The sequence below is a fragment of the Engraulis encrasicolus genome, chromosome 18, assembly GCF_034702125.1.
Source record: "Engraulis encrasicolus isolate BLACKSEA-1 chromosome 18, IST_EnEncr_1.0, whole genome shotgun sequence".
Lineage (NCBI taxonomy): Eukaryota > Metazoa > Chordata > Actinopteri > Clupeiformes > Engraulidae > Engraulis > Engraulis encrasicolus.
In genome coordinates, this window is record NC_085874.1 from 27,838,426 (window position 1) to 27,860,150 (window position 21,725).

General features: G+C 42.9%; 1 protein-coding gene and 1 non-coding gene across 2 annotated transcripts; one reads left to right on the forward strand and one right to left on the reverse strand.

Annotated features, from left to right (window-relative positions):
* On the forward strand, positions 1-73 carry trnav-aac (transfer RNA valine (anticodon AAC)). The gene has a single exon. It is a non-coding gene; the product is annotated as a tRNA-Val (tRNA).
* Positions 74-10,646: 10,573 nt separating this feature from the next.
* ostm1 (osteoclastogenesis associated transmembrane protein 1) lies at positions 10,647-21,416 on the reverse strand. The gene is made up of 6 exons (XM_063222459.1): positions 20,927-21,416; positions 20,214-20,328; positions 18,591-18,688; positions 14,720-14,830; positions 13,655-13,820; positions 10,647-10,800 (listed from the first exon to the last, which is right to left on the reverse strand). The coding sequence occupies exons 1-6, from the start codon at positions 21,368-21,370 to the stop codon at positions 10,745-10,747; spliced, it is 990 nt and encodes a 329-aa protein (XP_063078529.1). The 5' UTR covers positions 21,371-21,416; the 3' UTR covers positions 10,647-10,744.
* Between the last annotated feature and the right edge of the window lie 309 nt (positions 21,417-21,725).

Below are 21,725 nucleotides of genomic sequence, written 5' to 3' on the forward strand. Positions count from 1 at the left end.
GTTCCTGTAGTGTAGTGGTTATCACGTTCGCCTAACACGCGAAAGGTCCTCAGTTCGAAACTGGGCAGGAACATGAAAAGGTTTTTACAGAGTCTCTGACTCTTCAAAATCCACAATACCAGTAATCAATACACATATTTGATCAAACCTCTAGTGCCCTGTAAAAAAGCACACAACACATCAACGTCATTGCCAATGAAACAATCATTCATTCACAGCTTTAAAAAGTTACTGTAGCTGAACTGGTTAACTCTGTGTTATCGGAATAACACATTGTGTGCACTGACAGAATACAGTATGAATTAACACTGTGCAAATGTTAGACTGCGTAGATATCGCTTGAAATCCAAAGAAACGGTAACGGTGTGTGTGTGTGTGTGTATGTGTGTGTGTGTGTGTTTAGAGGGGATTTGGGACCATTCAGATCAATGATTGACAGACACAGTACCTTTATGAACTATTATTATTGATATTATGGTAAAATTGTTGTATTGTTTCAAGGGCTCCCCAAATTTCTGTGTTGGACCCGTGTCCACCTGCATTTCGATGATCATGACTGTGTGTGTGTGTGTGTGTGTGTGTGTGTGTGTGTGTGTGTGTGTGTGTGTGTGTGTGTGTGTGTGTGTGTGTGTGTGTGTGTGTGTGTGTGTGTGTGTGTGTGTGTGTGTGTGTGTGTGTGCGTGCGTGTGTGGGTGCGTGCGTGCGTGCGTGCGTGCGTGTGCACTTTTTGAATCCAATCCGTTTGCACACGTTCTCTCTCTCTCTCTCTCTCACACACACACACACACACACCCACCAACACACACCCACCCACACACACCACCTCTTCGAGAGGTCCTTGAGGTCGAAGGTGACCAGCTGAACATTGTGAAAGCAAAAAGCCCTGATCTCCAGCGAAGAGATTTCAGCTTCAATCTTGTGTTTACGGTCAACCTTTTTGTTTACACATGACTCTGGGAGCACGGGGAGGTTGCAACAAGCCAAACATGTACGAACCTCCTCTAAGTACGTAGGCCTAAGTGACTGGCAAGTTCACATTGCATCCATCATAACACTGTACCTGTATAATGTCTTGCTTTCCCCTGGGAAAAGTGGCAGCTACGAACACCTAGATAGCACATTAGATAACATTGTACCTCAGAGATGTTTGTTGATATTTTGCCAATCTACCTTTCATTAACAAGACCCGACAGACATTCTGGTCATTAAGAATATGACTTTTTCAAACAGAGAGTTACCTAATATGGTAACTCTCTGGTACATGCGATCAGATTTACAGTTGCTGTACATTCATAGACATTTATAGTAAGTTATATCATAACAGCTCATTGTCAGGCCTGTGGCTAAGGTTTATCATTTGGGTGAAATAGTTCTACTGCACTTTTGTGAAGTCCGTTAGTTTTATAAATCCTTGTAAGTAACTATGAATGATCAATTGATAGACCAATATTTTTTTCTTTCAGAAATTTTCTGAATATTTTTAACCTAACTTTGCATTAATAATTATAATTTACAGTAGGCTACAGGATGTCCCACATATGTATACACACTTTGTATCATATGATTTACATGTAGAATGCTTATTAAATTCGTGAAGATGTGGCTCTTGCGTGGCCAAATGGTAGGGCACTCGTCTACCATGCGGCTGACCTGTGTTCGATCCCTGGCCCGGGTCCTTTGGCGGCCCTTACCCGTTTCTCTCTCCCCACTTGCTTCCTGTAATCACCTTCACTGTCCTATCATAAATAAAGTCAAAAACACAACAACAAAAATCATGAAAATGTAAAAGTGTAATAGAATTTACAGACATTATTTTAGTGCTTTGTCAGTCCATTTTAAAACAGACACCCATTCGTGTCCAGGCAATGATGCGTCCCACACAATTCTCTGGTATTTCTGTGCATTCATTTTCAACATATATAGGTCAGGTGGTGACAAGACAATAAAGGGATGGATGTAAATAGACCTAGTACACTTTAGAAATTACATGAATTAGGCCTACATGATACACATACTTTACAACGATTTACAGTGTGTATACATTTATTTGGTACACCCTTGTATATGAGTGACTTTCTTTCAAACATATGTTTGACTCCAACTTACATGTGTTTGTATTTGAATTCACATTTAAATGACACTTCACATATTTTTCATATGCATATTTTAAGATGTAAACATTGATCAATGTGCATTCATGCCCACCATCTTTCTCTCTCTTTCTCTCTTTCTCTCTCTCTCTCTCTCTCTCTCTCTCTCTCTCTCTCTCTCTCTCTCTCTCTCTCTCTCTCACACACACACACTCACACACACACACACACACACACATATGAGACCATAGTTGTATAAAGTAGAAGTACTCTTACAGATGTAATTACAACACTAGTATCTTGAAATGATATGGTTTCACATGTAATATCATAATTACATCTGTAAGAGTACTTCTACTTCTACTTCATGCAACTTTGCATGAGACTGAATTCACCAAATCCTGCATTCAGGAGGAAAGTACCAATCGGGAGGCTGAAGTTTGACAGATGTCAACAAGAAATGGCTCCTTTGTTTACAGTGTTGTGAATGATCTTAGTCAGTCAGTGTTTTCCACATTGACCCTTGTTATATCAATCCCTCCAACTTAAGACGGATTAAGAGGAGTAAGAACAGGGCAGGAGAACGAGGGAGGGGTGTGTGGAGGTGTACTGAGAGAGAGAGAGAGAGAGAGAGAGAGAGAGAGAGAGAGAGAGAGAGAGAGATAGAGAGAGAGAGAGAGAGAGAGAGAGAGAGAGAGAGAGAGAAGAGAGAGAGAGAGAGAGAGAGAGAGAGAGAGAGAGGGGGGGGGGAGAAAGGAAGGGAGAGGGTGAGAGAGAGAGCACAGAGAAAGAGACAAAAATCAGGTTACAGAAAGATTGTATTTAATTTTCTCTCCACACTGTCACTTGCAAAGAATTATACTCTCAGTCAATACCTCAACTGAAAAGCCATTTTGATGGGGGAGGAGGTGGATTATACGGCATGTAAGGAAGTGTTGCTGCCTAAAGCTGTATTAGGCAGCCTAACAGGTCACTGGTTTGGCAAAGCATGCTGCCCACTCAGGGGCATCAGTTTAGTTTAATTTAATTATGGCTCATTTGGTTTGGGACAGATACAATCATGTAGATTGTGCAACAGCCAATTTTCAATGCCCTTCCCTTATTTTAAAGGGTGTCAACACATTGTGTGTGTGTGTGTGTGTGTGTGTGTGTGTGTGTGTGTGTGTGTGTGTGTGTGTGTGTGTGTGTGTGTGTGTGTGTGTGTGTGTGTGTGTGTGTGTGTGTGTGTGTGTGTGTACAACTTGATTTAAAAGTATGTTGTCAATGTCCACTCATATCATTTGTCATTTAGTCTTCTTAAGATCTCGTCTCGTCTCGATCTTGTGAACCCAATCTCGTGTCTCGTCAGACCCCTAGTTGATGATACCATACACAGTGTGTGTGTGTGTGTGTTTGTGTGTGTGTGTGTGTGTGTGTGTGTGTGTGTGTGTGTGTGTGTGTGTGTGTGTGTGTGTGTGTGTGTGTGTGTGTGTGTGTGTGTGTGTGTGTGTGTGTGTGTCCCTTCAGGGTCAAGATCCATTCTGTAACCTACAGTGTCACAGAATGTGCTACCATCTGAGCTGAACACTGTCATATTTAGCAGCAAGCTTTTTATGCCTTTATTGTGATATAGTTACAGAGGGACAGGAAATGAGCGGGGACAGAAAGACGGGGGGAAGGTTTGGCAAGTGACCCTGTCCGGAATCGTACCCATGGGCAACATGTCATCATACATTGCGCATAGATGACACGCTGATTTGAACCCACTATCGCGTGTGTCCAATACGCCTTGACAAGTTAAAGCGTGCTCCAAAAAGCCCTGTGACAGGTTAGGTTAAGGGATGGTTTTGGTTTAGGCACAATTTAGCTAGAAATTCGCCTAATGTCGCTGTTCTTGGCAACAGTAAATGCAACAGAAATGAGCTGTGGCAAAACAAAATCTGCACAAACCTCGTCACGTGTCAAATGGCAGGGCTGTGTTGGCCTGTCAGAGCTGCCATGCACAAGATGATGTGACTGTTCAGGTCGGTCAGAATCCTCTACCATATCCTTTGTGAAGACTAGTGACTCTCGAACTAGGCTACGTCTACCTCTAGGGTTATGTGGGAACATTGCAGGTGGTATATGGAAACAATGTACGGAGTAACACGTGCATTGAACATGGTTGCATTGGGATACATAAAGTCATGGAGAGTCATGAGTCATGGACACAACGAAAAGGCTCTGCTCTTAGGGGGTACGAAGGCAAGACAAAAAAATGTTGGGAAACAGTGATACAGCCCTACTGTACTGTTGGAACAATCTGCCCGACCACATCCAAAATGCCCCTTCACTGGCCATGTTTAAGCAACACCTTAAGACACATCTCTTCCTGGAGGCTTATGGCTGCTAGTTCCACAAGCACTTTCACGCATTCACACACATGCTCACACACTGACGCGCACACACACTCACACTTTCCAACACAACACTCTGTGAAGCGTCCTTGGGTGTTTTGAAAGGCGCTATATAAAACGAAAGTATTATTATTATTATTATTATTATTACTCTACCCAGGTGCCAAAGGTCTGTTTGGAGTATCTGAAAAAGCCACCAACGGCTACGTGACCACCGATCAGATGTTTGTGTGGCTTCCAAAGAAGGCCAGAGAGGAGATTACAGCTGAGGTTGGTGGTTGAGTTGGGTGATGGGGGTTTAGAAGGACTAGTGCCATAACAGTGGCGTAAGGTCCAAAGTCACTTTCAGTCCCCCCCTCCTTCTTCCTTTCATTTGCTCACTGAGGCAAAACGTGATGCCGGATCAACTTAATCCTTTCGAGCCCCCTCCATCTCTACATCCTCACCCCACCACACCACCTACCCACCCCCCCTGCTTCCCAATCTAACTGCCCTGGCTGCCCCCTAAACCACCACCACGACCACTTATTACCCCACCTGTTCCGTCCCGCATGGCTTGACCCTGGACATACGTGCATAAGGCTCCTGAGGTATTTCGGCTTTTGCATCAGTTGCTGTGTCACGTGGCCGTGTGGTGGTGGTGACTAGCTGCTTCGTTAGGCTTCTTGTTTCGCTGCAGGTCAGAAATAATGACTTTCAGCCCAGATTAGCAGTCCGTTCAGATCCGCAGAGGTGTGTGTGTGTGTGTGTGTGTGTGTGTGTGTGTGTGTGTGTGTGTGTGTGTGTGTGTGTGTGTGTGTGTGTGTGTGTGTGAGTGAAAGTGTGGCAAGCTCCATGCAGATTAAGAGGAATGAAAGCTGTCATTCTTGTTTTGGATTGACGTACATGCAGTGAAGTATTTTTGGGGCTTTTCAAGGCTTTACTCTTAGTTTTTTTTTAATTACAGCGACAGGACAGTGAAGGTGGTGACAGGAAGCGAGTTGGGAGAGAGAGGCAGGTAAGGGCTCGAGTCCCAGGTTGAACCCAGGTCGGCCGCGTAGTAGACAAGTGCCTACCGTTAGGCCACGGCCACGGTAGGGCCTACTTTTATTTATTTTTATACGACAGGACAGTGAAGGTGGTGACAGGAAGCGTATTCGGACAGAGAGATGGGGAAGTGTCGGCAAAGGGCCTGAGTCGGAATCGAACCCGGGGCGTTGCGCGTAGTAGACGAGTGCCCTACTGTTAGCGCCACGATAGGGCCACGACGTACATGCAGTGTAAACAGACAGCGTTACTTTATGCGGCCTTCTGGTCACCTCTTCAACTGTCTAGACTCCAACATCTACAACATCCTTCTCACTTCTTTGCCATCTCCTGTCTTATTCGGCCGTCTTTCTGTCTACAGGAGTTGTACATCTCTATTTTCTCTATTTTCTCTTTTTTCCCAATTTCGCCCCCTGACCAGTGTTGCCAGATTGGGCGGTTACCCGAAATCAATGCAATTTGGTGAAATTGGGCGGAATTTAGCGCCTCTTGGTGGTTTTTGAGCACCTTTTGGGCGAGATTTGATCAGGCACATCTGGCAACACTGCCACTGACCACCTGCCCTTCCCTTCCCTCCCTTCCCTCCCCTCCCCTCCCTCTCGCTCTCTGACTCCTGCAGCGGATCATATGATTCAGCAAATCGGGGCAAATGCTATTAGCGGGAGCAGGGCGATCTTGCAGCGGTCGCGCTCCACAAGACCAAGAAGCCAAGGCGGCTTAAACGGATGTGTTGTTGCGATTACTCAGCCAAGTAACTTTATCCCACATGTAGATTAGCAGCTAATGATGGAGCAAAGTGCCCTCTCTGGTAGGGGAGAGAGAGAGAGAGAGAGAGAGAGAGAGAGAGAGAGAGAGAGAGAGAGAGAGAGAGAGAGAGAGAGAGAGCGAGCAAAAAAGCAGTACCACGTAACCTGTGTGCAAAACAAGGAGCGCCTGTTAGCTTTTTAAAACTCATCATGGAGGCAGCCAGCGCCAGCCAGCCAAAATACCTTAAAGCAGGTCTGGACTGGCCATCTGGCATAGCGGGCACTTCCCGGTGGGCCCTGCACCCCTATTTTGAGAAATGTACAAAAATATATATATATTGCATGGCGAGGGTAAAGGGCCCACCAGTGAGTCAGTTCTGCGTCACAGGGGCCCATTTCAGCCAAAAGTGCCTGGGTCCTATTTCTCCCTCAGTCCAGCACTGCCTTAAAGACCTACAGGTCACAGCCATACAGTGCCCTCCTTCTGTCCCCCATTTAGCAGGCTTTTGATAAAAACTGCATTATGGCTGGAGCTTGATGTGCATGTGGATGGAGTGGCTCTGGCTTCATGGTGCAGCTTTAATTTACATGTTTTAATTCTTATTTCTATTTTACCATATGTTTTATCTTAATGTTTAAGTTTTCTTTGACCCTAATTTCTTTCATTCTTTATTGTTTCCTTTCTTTTTGCATTTTTTATTTATTTTTATTTTTTGTGAAGCACATTGAATTGCACCCGTGTATGAAATGCGCTATACAAATAAACTTGACTTGCCTTGTCATGGTGAAAGAAGTGGCATCAACATTGGGTGGCCTTTGTAGTTATAAGAATGAGACTCGAAATGCCATGAACACCATTTAAATACAGCAGGCATTTCATTTATTTAACCCTTTTGCACAGAGCCTCTGCTACACGGAAACCTTATAGTCACCAAATAGTACTGACCAAGTCTTAATGTTATTTAAGGTTCTCATTAATGTCATAGCACTATTGCTATGACGTAGTTACGACTGCACCACGAGCCTACTTACAGCCTATTGGCTGCATTCTGCAAGTTAGAGAGTTAACTTGACTGTCATTTCACTGCAAGCTGTGCAACAATACTCAAATCTGCACTGCAAAACTACTCAGATCTGTGGCCGCTCACAAATCAGAGTAGGGCCTAAGACATATTGTACATAATTCTTTACATTAAAGGGTAACTTCCTACAGCGAATTTCAACATGCAGCTGTAATGCTCACACTACCATGGACTCGTCAGTACCTGAGATTTTTTTTTCTTCCGCCTTTTCAGAAATTCTGGTCATTGTAAAGGGGGCAGGTGTTTGTTTACATTTTTAAAAAATCTTGATTTATTCCCAAAAACATCCCAAAGGTTATGCAATATTAGCAGACAACTAGCAAACAGCGATACCTTTTGGCAAAATATTTGGTGTAGGCCTATGTTAAGATTTGTTAAAATGTAAACAAAAGCTGCCCCCCACTAGAATAGCTCATATCTCGGAAAGGGCTGAGCCAAAAAATGCAGCATCACCGGGTACTGACAAGTCAAGGGTAGCGTGACCAATACAACAGCATATTGAAATTGGCAGAAGTGCCCCTTTAATTCTACTTAATATCAGAATAGTAGAAAAATGTGCAGATCGGCACAAAAGAGCAATTTGAGAAAAGGTTATAATAAAGGCACTACGGTCCAACATCCTGTAAGGCTTCTTCATAAATACTAAGCTGTCTAATTCATGGCCTTGTAAATTGGTCATGGTTACTGACAGTATTTGTACTAACAAAAACAACTAAATACATACAGTACAATTAAACAGCATACATTTCAATGAAAAAAAGGTTTGATAACCACAATCAAGAACATACCAGGGTATGGAGAATTGGATTGCATCAAAGCCTTCATTTCACTATACTAATCAACACTGTACCATCATTTGGAAAGTGTGTGTGTTTTTAATGCATTTCTCACAGATACACTTTGAGGGTGGTTTAATAAAATGGCAAAGATGACTACATTCAGTCAAGGCTATTCTTACATTTAAGACTTCCACACCAGAAGTGCTTTTTGAGGTAGTTTTTGAAGGACATTTGCCAGGCACTGCATTGTATGTAATTTACTTTTTCACCTTAATACCGTTTTCGGCATCTGTAATGTTCATTCTTTGGATTTTTAAATTAAAAAAGCAGACAATTAAAATACAATGACAGTTTTGTTTTAAATATCACAAGACTTTATTTGTGCACACATTTTATTTCATGACAACTTATTTACATAGGCAAATATTCAGTCTTGCAGACTGCAAAGTGCTATTCGAGTAGTCAGACTGCACACAGATATTTGATTTAAAGCTACTGTGTATTTCAGGGTACCTAATGTATGACACTATAGCTTCAATTTGGGTAGAAGCATAAAATTGTGTACAAAAAAATATCACTCGAAATGGCACACATTTTAATTCATAACAACTGAAAAACAATATTTTCATGATGGATAATGTGTCATTTGTCCTTGGCATTCACAGCAAACATGATCATAGCACAACCTGACATATCTTCTGGCAAACAATAAGAAAAGGGAAAAAGCACAAAATGCACATCAGGCAAACACATTCTGCCAACACAACCTGAATCAACAGCACCCCACACCCACACACACAAACACACCCATACACGCACGCACACAGGGAGGTTAAGAGCGACTGAAATAAAGATGTGATGTGTGAGTGCTGATCTGAATGAGTACCACTCTCTCCCTCTCCCTCTCCTCTCTTCATCTCCCATAAACACTTTCCTAGCCCTCTCTCCCATATCTGACCTAGTCCTCGCCTCGGTCTCTCTCTCTCTCTCTCTCTCTCTATCCAGTTCTCATTCCCCTCTTTCCAAAAGCCATCTTTGACCTCCTCAGAGGGACTGGCCATTTAATGGCTGCCTCACTAATGGATATCAGCTCCTCTTCGAGTGTGTGTGTACACTACAGTATGTGTGCGTGTGCGTGTGTGTCCATGTGGTGAATCTATAAAAAAACACACACACACACACACACACACACACACACACACACACACACACACACACACACACACACACACACACTCCGAGAGAAGCACGCACGCACACGCACATGCGCACGCACACGCGCACAAACACAAACAAAAATAATGAAATGAAAACTCCGAGTACAAAGTACACAAAAATGTACCACATGCCATACTCGACTGCTACAAAAAAAGGCCACAGAGATGATACTTCCATGAACAGGAAGGATTATAATAAATAATCACTCATTTCCGTTCTAAAGGTTAGAAGGAGAAACAGGGAGTCACCCAAAGGTGCTGGATTTGATTCAGAAAAGTTGGATTGAAGCCAAAAATAAAGAAAGGCCTAAGACAAAGTGGGGTACAAACATTTCAGGTCCCACTTTGTCTTCTGCTTTTTCCCATTCATTACAGTCATACAGTTTCTCTAAATTGCATCACGTTACTGTATGTGACTCCTTTTTTTCTCCTTCCTGAATTACTGTTGCTTTGACTTTGTTTTTGTAGGGAGCCCCACAAACCTTTACAGGAAGTAGTGCAGTTGTTCATTGTATAGTGCAGTGCAAGACAGAGGGTCATATGTGAGAGTCACATGTAGCTATTCACTTTTTTGGATTTGAAGTAAGGTAAATCAATTAAATATGTTCCTAAACCCTTTGATATTGTCCAAAAAAAAAGAATAGAAAAAGAGCAACCATCTTGTCTTGTCAAGACAGTACAGAGGAGAATATCACTAGCCTGTTTTGAAGCCAATATGTGATATCTGAGCAAGAGTATGAAACAACGCCCCCCCTGTCCCCAACCAACCCTTTTACCTCATCACTTCAATATAAGGGCCATTGACATGTTTAGAAGCAGACGATAGGGTGCCGCAACCACATCTCATATCATTGTTACATCAATTAAATATATAACATAATTCCTTTACATAGAATGAATGTTTTAAATATACTCACACGATACTTAAAATAATAATAATAATAATTTAATCCATATGTGGTTGCACCACCTGAATTCTGCTTCTAAAAATGACAATGACCCATCATGAATAAATTAAAGATCCAAAAAATCAACACCAGTGTGAAAGGAGCCTGGTCTTCCTGTGGACCTCAGGTCCTCCGATGTTCTCCTCGGGCTCCTAACCCATCATGTCCTCCACTTCCAACTTGGTCCTCAGTGGGTCCTCTACAGAGTCTAATGGTTTTGGGGCAGGGTGCGCACATCCAAGAACACCTGAAGGAGGTTATTTCTGCACACTGCCAAATAAGCTCCGGAAAAACAAACGTAATTTAATAAAAAGTTAAGTTTCGATCACCCTGCCTGGATCTTCATCAGGCATGTCAACATCAATACCCAATGAAGATCCAGGATGATCAAAAAGTTGCTTTTTAATTGAATGAATTTTATTTTTTTCTGAGCGTATTTGGCAGTGTGCAGACCAACCTCTGTCTAGAGAGTCTTCAGGTGTTCAGCTGAACTTCTCCTGGATGTTCATGAGGCTGTTGTTGGACTTCGCTCTCTTGGCTGCAAGGACACAAAAAAGGAAGTCACAGGTCAGAGGTCGGACATGTTATAGAGTATCGATTTTTTTTCTGATAACGTGCAGCCCTACACTATAGACATTAGTGCTGAACACAACATGCACACCACAGACATTAGGGCTGCACAATATATCGAAAATGTATCGAAATCCAATCGCGACATCAAGAGTGGCGATATGTGCATCGCGAAAATGACTTAATTATCGCTAACAAGTAAAAAATATTCTGTGCAGTCCAATCACTAGCTGAATGTCAACAAATGCGCAAAAAGCCCGCCTTGACCAAAGCCATGACCCCAACACAGACGACAAATTAGTGACAAGAAAAACACTCGGCTATATTTCTAAATATCGTTATCGAGGTATTGCATGCTGTTATAGAGTATCGATCTTTTTTTCTGATATCGTGCAGCCCAACACCACAGACAGAGAGAGTAGAGAGAGAGAGGTTCCATTGGCCCATTGTTTCCGGGTTCTATTATTGCAAGGGGGAGGGGGGGGAAATCCCCCTTTAGGCAGACCTAAGGACTGTTCTATTCAATGCTAGTATTATGACACGCCCCTTTAGGCAGACCGGAACCTGGTCATGTTAGGTACCCATAGCAACCTATTACATTGGCATATCTCTATACTTAAAGAATCTCTGCCATAGACATTAGGGCTGAACACAACATACACACCACAGACATTAGGGCTGAACATACAGTGTACAATAAATAGTTTTAATTATTTATTTATTCTGTTCATTTATGTATTTGGTGTTTTACAAATTGCTCAAGGAACTTTCCAGTAGTACCACAGGTTTCTTGACCAAGTCAGTTCTCGTACGGTACCATCCATCAGTACCATCCACCCTTGCGTCACTCGGAGCTCGGCAGTTTAGCTCTGAGAGAAACCTTAGGCCTAATTTAGCGATAAACCGACTCATACCAACAGATTACACAGCATTTCACGGAGCCGGATTGCAAATTAAGAGTCTTTAGGGAACATTGACAGCTGCTGTATGGTTTCATGGGTGACTAAGAGGAATTAATGAGTGGTGGTGGTGGGGAACTTTAGTGGAGTTTTCTGGCCATATGATTACATACACTGAGGGACTTCTAGACCCTTTCAGCATTTCCTTAGCTGTAGGCACTGCACTTACTAACCCCACGAGGTTACAGCACAGCACAGTACTGTCATACACTTTTACTAGGCTGCTACTCCTCCATTCCCCTCGTCCCTACTTTACTACCCTACGCGGGTGAGGAATAAATGCAATTTCGTTGCGTGTAGTGTGGAGTGTTCACTTGTGTGCTGTGGAGTGCTGTGTCACATGACAATGGGAGTTGGAGTTTCTCCATTGGACTTTCACTTCATTTTACTGCATGTATCCACTGCTTCTTTTGTTTCCTAAAACAATGCAATTCCATGTACCGGTATATATATATTTTTAAATGCCTGCGATGTGTAATTCCATGCAATGCAGTTCCAGCACTTTATAGCAACAAAGTATGGAATTGAACAGTCCTAACACACGAGAGGATGACAAACAACTTCCCAGCATGCATCATGTAGTATTTGGTCAGTACTCTGTCTCTGGAAACTTTATTAACAGAATGAAGAAGGATGTTGTGTGCATGTGCAGGATCAATATCATCGCTGTCTGGCAGGGCCGTAACCAGACATTTTCAAGTACAGAGGTCAAATACTGCATGTGGTACTGCATGCTGTACATTTAGAATGCTTCAAACACTTCAGTCTAACTCTTAAGTTTATTTTCATTAATAACTGACTTGAGGATAAATGGGGGTTAGTGTATATAGACTGAATTTATCATTGTTGATCATATATCGATTTTCATCACAGATACATTTTACATCACTGAAAAAAAATACAGGACATGGACATGACCTCTGTGTCCTCAATGGTAGTTACGGCCATGCTGTCCGGCAGAGACTTCTTCTTCACTTTTCCAACTCTAATTCTAACTCCACTTTTTAGAAATTACTTTTAATTATTTACTTCAAAACCACAATTTTTTCCAAACAGTGTAACATTACATGAAAGTCGGTATTAAATGATTTGTAAAGCTCATCTAGCCATGGAGACGGACCAATGGTAAATAAAAAAAAAATAATACAATAATTTTTTGTGGAGTTGGGAGGAGTTGTCACGTTTCTACTGGACAGCACAGCAATGATATGTAGCCTGGGAAAAAAAGGGGAGGGTGTGGTGGAAAAAAAAAGCAAAAACAAAAAAAACAAAGCCTACATTATGGAGGAGCCGAGCTGGCACCGAAGGGGGTCCAACCCGGTCCAGACACTCACACACCCAGAGGTTAAAGGGGGCAGAGTGCAACATCACGCAAAGGCACCCATTCTCATGCTACAGACGGCCTACTTTACTCCGCACAGGCACGCAGGCACGCAGGCACGCAGGCACCTCAACACTGCCCTCACTTCTCAACTTCCCAAATCATTTATACTATATACTATTTCCACCATGCAGTCAAAAAAGGAAAAGATATAATTAAATTATTGTTTAAAAGAAGCCAACATCCAGTCTGACTTTCTTTCTACCCGCTTTCACTATCAAGCTTCTTCACTTCTTCCTTCTCCAACCATTGAAACTTAAACTATTCACCCAACATGAGATTTTTTTTTTTAAAAAGTCATCGCTAATAAATAATGTAAAATGCCGACATACAGCCCGTGGGGCTCCCCAAAATTCTACCTAAGCCCCCCAAGCTCCTATTGGTCAGTGGTAACAATAGCTCTGGTGGGGTGTGGTGTGGTGTGGTGTGGTGTGGTGTGGTGTGTGTGTGTGTGTGTGTGTGCGCTTCTACGCGTTACTCACGGTGTATGAGTTTGCGCTTCTTTTGTTCCGAGTGCAGGAAGTTGCTCAAGTAGAAGATGATGGGCAGGAAGAGCATGAAGCTGGACACGGCGATCACCGGCACCGTCTCCTCCCGCGGCACCGAGCAGTTGTACTTCTTACTCCACAGGCGCCGCGTCACATTCATCTACAGAGATTTACAACATTGTAAATGTAGGTGTGTGTGTGTGTGTGTGTGTGTGCAGTTATACTTCTTACTCCACAGGCGCCACGTCACATTCATCTACAGAGATTTACAACATTGTAAATGTAGGTGTGTGTGTGTGTGTGTGCAGTTACATTTCTTACTCTAGAGACATACAAGTGTGTACATTATAAATGTATGTATGTGTGTATGTGTGTGCAGCTATACTGTTTACTTTACAGCCACCGCGTCACATTCATCTACAGAGATGTACAACATTATAAATGTGTGTGTGTGTGTGTGTGTGTGTGTGTGTGTGTGTGTGTGTGTGTGTGTGTGTGTGTGTGTGTGTGTGTGTGTGTGTGTGTGTGTGTGTGTGTGTGTGTGTGTGTGTGTGTGAAGTTACACTTCTTACTCCACAGGTACCGTGTCACATTCATCTACAGATATTTACAACATTATAAATGTGTGTGTGTGTGTGTGTTTGTGGGGCATAGGTGCCGGAAAGGGGGATGCAGTGGTGCATTTGCATCCCCACTTTTAGGCTCCATAAATCCCTCAACTTTTACTGCAGACAATGAGTGTAATGCAGCAGCAGTAGCATTGTTAAGAAATAAAGAATGAAGAAAAATAATGCACCACTACTTTAAAACTCATTCCTTGGTGTGTGTGTGCAGTTATACTTCTTACTCCACAGGTGGCGCGTTACATTCATCTACAGAGATATACTGTAAAGGTATGTATACATTGTAAATGTGTGTGTATTCAGTTATACTTACAGGTTAAAGTGCAGGATATTTAGTGAGTATAGCCACTCTCAAACCTAATGGCCTCTATATTTATTCAAGAGCCGTGAGTGAGTGAGTGAGTGAGTGAGCGAGCGAGTAAGTGTGTAAATCCACCTTATCCTCAAGGTCAATGCAGAGTGTATCGTTTTTCTCCATCCGGTTGTAGAGCGCACTTAGGGTCTGGTATGGCTTCTTGCACTCCTTACATAGCTCCGAATGGTTGCCCTGTCAGTGCATGCGCGCACACACACACACGCACATGCACACACACACACACACACACACAAAATAAATGAAAGAACAACAGCAAACATTAATTAATGATGCAATAGCTATTTTTTGGGCTTTTTTCCAAGTCTTTATTGGTTATTATAAGACAGAACAGTGGAGGAGAGACAGGAAGTGAGTTGGGAAAGGGAGACGGGGAAGGGCCGGCAAAGGGCCCGGGCCAGGGATCAAACCCGGTGCGGCCGCATAATAGACGAGTGGCCTATCGTTCGCGCCACAGTAGGACCATGAGAGGAACACTTCGATTTAAAAGGGAATGGTTGCATTATTCCCTTAGAACACGAGCCATGTCAACTCAATATTCCTTCTGAATGTGGCCACGTTCCGGAAATGTTGAGGTTGCAGACGGCTGTTGCACATATGTAAACAGAATATTCTGGATCTTGTTTGAAACCGGATGCTGAAAATATTCCATTTGAAGCCGGATTACTGTGTGCATGAAACTGCAGTCACTGTCGTCTGCATGAAAGAAAAGCCATCTTTTATCACGGTCAAGATTACACATCCTTCCTCGCGACAAACATCTCAACACTCAACAGCTCCAGAACTCTTCATTGCACTTCATGGCAATTCATACAGGCCAAATTCAGAAAATATGCCTAAAATGGACAATATGGTTAAATATTTGTTTGCCTAATAACTAAGCAGTGTAGCAGTGTTTGTGATGCAAGTGTGTGTGTGTGTACCGTGTGTGTGTGTGTGTGTGTGTGTGTGTGTGTGTGTGTGCGCGCACTGTAGTGCAAACTGCCTATAAATGTGTGTGTGTGTGTGTGTGTGTGTGTGTGTGTGTGTGTGTGTGTGTGTGTGTGTGTGTGTGTGTGTGTGTGTGCGCGCACTGTAGTGCAAACTGCCTATAAATGTGTGTGTGTGTGTGTGTGTGTGTGTGTGTGTGTGTGTGTAGTGCAAACTGCCTTCTGCAAACACAGAGGTTTTGAAGTCAAGTCTTGATACAGCTAATATCTGAACTTTGGGCATCAGCTGATGTGAAGGAGCTGATCCGATAACTGCATTTCAACAGAGTTTAGCCACAAGAGGCTGTACAACGCATTTCCGAAGAAGGTGTGAAAAACTGCTTGCGCTGACCTCATTTTCCCCTGTTACTTTGCTCTCTCAAGTCAGCCTGTACTGTCAATTTCTTCATATGCACAGGTCATACGAAATTGAAATTACGTTTCTCTCACTATACCATGAAAGGACATAGACATACACGGGAGTGGGACTGACATTTACAGACTGACATCAAGTGCAAGACAGGACAAGTAACAGTGATGGACCAATAACAGTAAAGTGATGAAGTACTTACTTAACAATAACTGAGCATTTAACATTGTTGAGTGACAGTGATGGACCAGTCATAACCAGTAACAATAAGTGATGGAGTAATGAAAAACAATTTAACATTTATCATTGGACATTTAACATGTAGGGGAAAGAATAAGACATACAGTATAATAACAATAATAATAATAATATTCTGTCATCTTGTTTGGACACTTTTTTCACACCCCCTCCCCCATGACAATGACTAACATACTTCCTACTTGACACCTCTCCCCACTACACTAGGCAGTGGCACCAAAAACAGTCGTTCTTCTCTACTAGCATAAGTGGATGTTCAAAATGAATCAATTCAATTCAAAATGTGATCCACTGCCACCGCCATGGTTAAATGAGCAACATTTAACTAAGATGACCTAGATGAATGACAGCCTTTATAGATATTACTGTATACAAACAATACCGTCATGCCACGGAATGTCACACGGCTGACTTGAGGGAAATAAGACTGTATAGTGAAGCTTAGCAAAACAGCAAACACTGTGCAGTTGTTTTCAGTTGTGGCATTCAGCTAATGCCTATACGGTACGAATGAATCGCAGGGTTTCACAGGTACTGCTCACACCGTGCGATAGCCTCATGACGGGCGACCAGGTTTCATTTTCATCTGATTGATCGGGTTGTGAGATGTCAAATCACTTGTGCGTAACCCTATGTGTACACTCCACAATGCTAGACACACGACTGATGTACGATCGAGGCAGCAAAATCATCTCAAATTGGATCAAATGCCATAGAGTCAGGGCTGTAAATTAAAACCAGCCAACCAGGCAAAATCTGGTGATATTTCAGTTTGGCTGGTTGTTGTAGAAAAGACCAACTTTCTAGCCGCTTTGACACATTAGTGAGTGTGTGTTTGGTTAGTAAGACTAACACAGAGGTAGAAAATAACACTAGAGGTGACCCCGCCCCCCTTTTTATGGCAATCTGTAGTGGCCATTATCTGTAGGTAGATCAGAGAAATTGAAATTAACGGAGGAGGCTCACCTCTGTCAAAAATGGCTTAATCATGTGAAAATGTCCATCAACACACTATACCAGGACAATAGTTGAAGTGTGTTGCTGGCTATGTTCATAAAATATATAATTTGATTTTTTTAATGTATTTTATCGACTCATATGATTTATGTAGATATTTAGCCTGAAATTTCAAATCTAGTCTTTGATCAATGTGTTACTTCATATTCACACAGTTTTAGTTAATTTTTTGACAGGGATGGACGTGTTCTCCATTGACTTGCATTGACTGAAGGTGCCTACACTACCTACGGAAGTTGGGAAGCTCCATGTGCCATTTCCCAGTGCTGTCGCAAATTGCCGTGTCCCCTCTAGTGTTATTATCTACCTCTATGGACTAACATCTACTAGCTTTTTTACCTAGGAAGGAAATGAAGGAAGAAGGGCTATCGTGCTCCAGGGCCTGTAACCAATACCCTGCAAAATAGTAACTGTAAGTCGCTTTGAATAAATGAAAGCGTCAGCTAAGTGCAATGTAATGTAATGTAATGTAATGTGGCAACCACTGGAGCGGAGGGACCAAGACAGGAGAGGATGGAAGAGTTTCGTCAGTGGCCTACGTTCCAATGGGACTTTAAAGGCCTAAGTAAGGCCCTCGGTATGTTTGCTGTGGGATATGCGTGCGCGGGCACGATTCGTGCATGAGCGTGTGAACTTGCGTTCATGTCAATTTTGTGATGAAAAAATGAATGGTGATGAAAAAAGTTAAATTAATGATAATAATAATAATAATAATTGTATTTGTATAGCACTGTGTCATACAAGGCATGTAACTCAAAGTGCTTAACAAATGGGGAAAAAAAACATTGTTAGAGATGGATTTAAAAGGAGAGGTATACATTAGAGCCCTACCTACTGCATACAGTGTAGCCTATACCCAGATTAACAGGGGGGTAAAGACAATGGTGAAGAGGGAGGAACTGGGCACAGGACAGTCTGGACTTGAGCATGCACGCACGGCACACGCACACACACACACAGAGTGCGTCTTAATATGCGACCTTGCCTCCTCCACTTGCGCTTGTCTCCTCGTCCCGCCTCCTGGCCCCTCCTCCGTGGAGAAAACGAAAAAGTTTCCCAGCTGTCAGCCTAGCCACAACAACTTTTGAGGGACTGGTTTTCATTCACCATCCCAATTGCAAAAGAGAAAATGACTCTACAATTGAGCTTTTGCAAGATATTGAAATATAATGCTGTTGTCAGTGATGTCATCATGACGAGAAGCAAGTGGAGGAGGCAAGTGGAGGAGGCAAGGTCGCATATTAATACGCACACACACACACACACAAAGTTAAGGGTTAAGACCCTACTTGCATTCGGTCTACGGAGCGTCTAGACCTACCTGCTTGTGCTGGTCAAAGCAGTCGACAGAGTTATTGAGCACGGTGAGGAAGTAGACAGTGGTGTCACTCAAGCTCTGTTGGTCTCCCGTGAGGCACTCTGCACCAACAGACACACAAACCCAAATGAAATGAACATTCCACATGGACAATTGCACACTCTTGTGTCACTTCTAATTGTTTCCCCTTTCCTTTCATGTAGGCAACTGTTAGATATTTGAATCGGAACTGCTGGCCTATAATCTAAGTCAAGGGCAACTTTTATGATGAGGAGGGACACGTTTTTTTCATCGCCACCATTGTGTTTGGAAGGAATAGGAAACTCAATGCTCAATATTCTTTTGGCCAACAGTATAATTGCAACAGATTGATTCAATAGTGGGTTTTTTTTTATTTATTTAAATATGGTCATTGTTCTGTCTCTTCAAAAGCCCCGTGCCCTACCGAGCATCTGTTTACGGTTGCCTTGGCAACCCAGCTGTCAAAAATCAGTTGTTAGCCTACTTCCAAACAAGACTTAAGTTCAGTCTTTCTTCTTCCTCTCTGCCTTTTCTAATATACCCCTTACCAAAATACTGTCTGTAAGTACTATTCTTAATATCATCTTTCTTATTCTTCTTGATTAACTTAACTTGTGATTTTACTGCTTATTCAAATATCGTACATTTTCCTTGATACTCTTACCCATATACTTCCCGTAATCGACCCTTCCCTTCAAGATTCATCTCAAGATTCAGAAGAAAAAAAACATATGAACTTTAATGGACTTTATATATTGAATACTCTTTTGTTTTACATCTTTGTTACAGTTTAACCTTTCATCTTCATTAAATAACGGAATTGGCATCCTGACTCGCCCGTTCCTGAAACAATGAGTGAATGAGTTGGCTGGCTGTCCGTTCAAGTTTTCGCCAAAACACTTGTGTGGGGACAGCACAGTCATTATTTTCTAAGTTAGCCCTATTGTTTTATCTATGTGCTGCATTGAGTTAGGAGGCGGGCCGCACGTGGCCGCCGGTCCTCCAGTTGCCCATCCCTGATCTAAGCAATCTGTTGACCTGCTGTTTGTGGGTTGAGATTCAGCCAACAGATGCTGGTTTTAAGTAAAGTGATCTGACAGTGTTCAGATATCCAGCTAGACCAAGGCAGCACTGGTGAGATGGTGTTGGAATCAGAATCTAACACCTATCAATGGATACTATAGCCTATAACACTTACTGTACTGCACCGAGTTATTCCTCAAAACAGTGATACAGGACAATCACTATTTGATGCTCCACTGTGTGTGTGTGTGTGTGTGTGTGTGTGTGTGTGTGTGTGTGTGTGTGTGTGTGTGTGTGTGTGTGTGTGTGTAGAGGTGGGGCGAGGCCATACAGTGTGCAACTCGTGGTCCCCCATCTTTTCTCAATGGATACTTGACCCTGCCTTTTTCTCTTGACTATACACGGTGACTTCCAGCACTCCTGGACAGTTTTTCACTTTTGACTTTTTGGCTGCTCTGTGCCACTTGGCTATGGCACATGTGATGAATCATGCCTGTGTGTGTGTGTGTGTGTGTGTGTGTGTGTGTGTGTGTGTGTGTGTGTGTGTGTGTGTGTGTGTGTGTGTGTGTGTGTGTGTCTTACGTTTACAGTCTGCTGCGGCCCAAATGTCAGTCTGCGCGTTGTAGAGATTGAACACCAACATCAGCCGGTCAAAACGTATAAGACTATCAAGGCAGCTCACATTCTCTGGACCCACCTGAGGGAAAAACAGACCGTAGCAAAAGGTGAAATGTAAAAAGGTGGCATTGTGTGATAACAGATTAACTCTACACTTGCATTACATAGGACTGGCCTGCTACCTTATGGTAGAATTTTTTTTTGAAAGAGATGGAGAGCATACATTTGATGTTTTTTAGTGTTACTAGGACATATCTGGTGAGTCTTTGTGTTTGTTGTAATTATAAGGGCTATGTTGGCATGATAAGTGAGCGCAAAATGATAGAGTTGCAGGTGACACGCTTTGTCAACATTGGTTCCGCCTGGACATTTGGAAACGCATTTCAATTGGGTCATAGGTTTAGAAACGCGCTAAATGTACCGTGATAAGTCTTGTGATGTCCTACTACACCAGTTTCCGAAAAGGGGTATTTTAGGAACAGAATTGTCCCAGCATTCTCTCTGTGGCCGTCACGAGACAAGGAAAGCATGTGACAGCCGAATTCAGCCTCTCCGCAGCATCTGACAAAGTAGGCTGGGTTATGTTGTGTGTGTGTGTGTGTGATTGGTTTTAATTGACCGTGCTACAGGTTAGCAATGGGTTCACAGTTGTGGTGCACGGCCACAGCCACACTTACCGCATCAGACGATATGTTGAGGTAGATTTCCTGCAGGTTGTTGAAGTTTTTGTAACAGTTCTCGCACACGGCAACAGGACGCGTGTAAGAGACTAGACACTTGACGTAGTTGACGTAACGCTCTCCAAATATGCGCAACAGAGACAAGCAATAGTCGCTGACCTCCAGATCGTCGGGAAAGGCAGCCGTCAGTCCCAGAGAAAAGTAGTAGCCTACATTGTGATCCTCAAACGGTAACAAGGACGGTGGCATGGGCACAGATCTAGCGGCTGACTCTGGCGTCAAAGCCCCATCTCCACTCGCTTCGTGTCCTGCAGCGACATTACCTTCCGTGGCACCAAAGCATGACTGGGTGATTCCTGATACAACAAATGCCACAACTAACGCATCAGTGAAACAAAAACGACGCATTTTAGGGCATGTGTAGCTCTCAAATTTAGGCATATACGACAACAACCTCGCGCTTCCCAACAACAAACGCGCCACTTCCTATTTCTCACTGTTGTGGTAATCATGTGATGCGCAGCGCTTATCGCGAGAACCAGGATACGCCCAATTTTTCTGTGCGCCTTTTGGCTGATACCGACAGTCCATCGGACATTCCATCTGTGGCAGACAAACAAAAAAACATCATATCGACGGAATAATTCTGCCAGTTTACCATGTGTGACTATTAATATGTCTATGACAAATACTCACTATGCGCCCATATTATTCTTGCTAGCGGAATGAATCTCAAGAATGTATACTTGTGTGTGCAAGCTACTTTATAATGAACGTTTCTTGTCATTCCAAAATC

Excerpts from the sequence above, each read along its gene's own strand:
- ostm1 (XM_063222459.1), bottom strand. The coding sequence starts at position 21,370 with ATGCCTAAATTTGAGAGCTACACATGCCCTAAAATGCGTCGTTTTTGT. Across the intron at positions 14,831-18,590 it reads GCTTTGACCAGCACAAGCAG|GGCAACCATTCGGAGCTATG; the intron begins GTAGGTCTAGAC and ends ATGCACTGACAG. Across the intron at positions 13,821-14,719 it reads GCATTGACCTTGAGGATAAG|ATGAATGTGACGCGGCGCCT; the intron begins GTGGATTTACAC and ends AAATCTCTGTAG.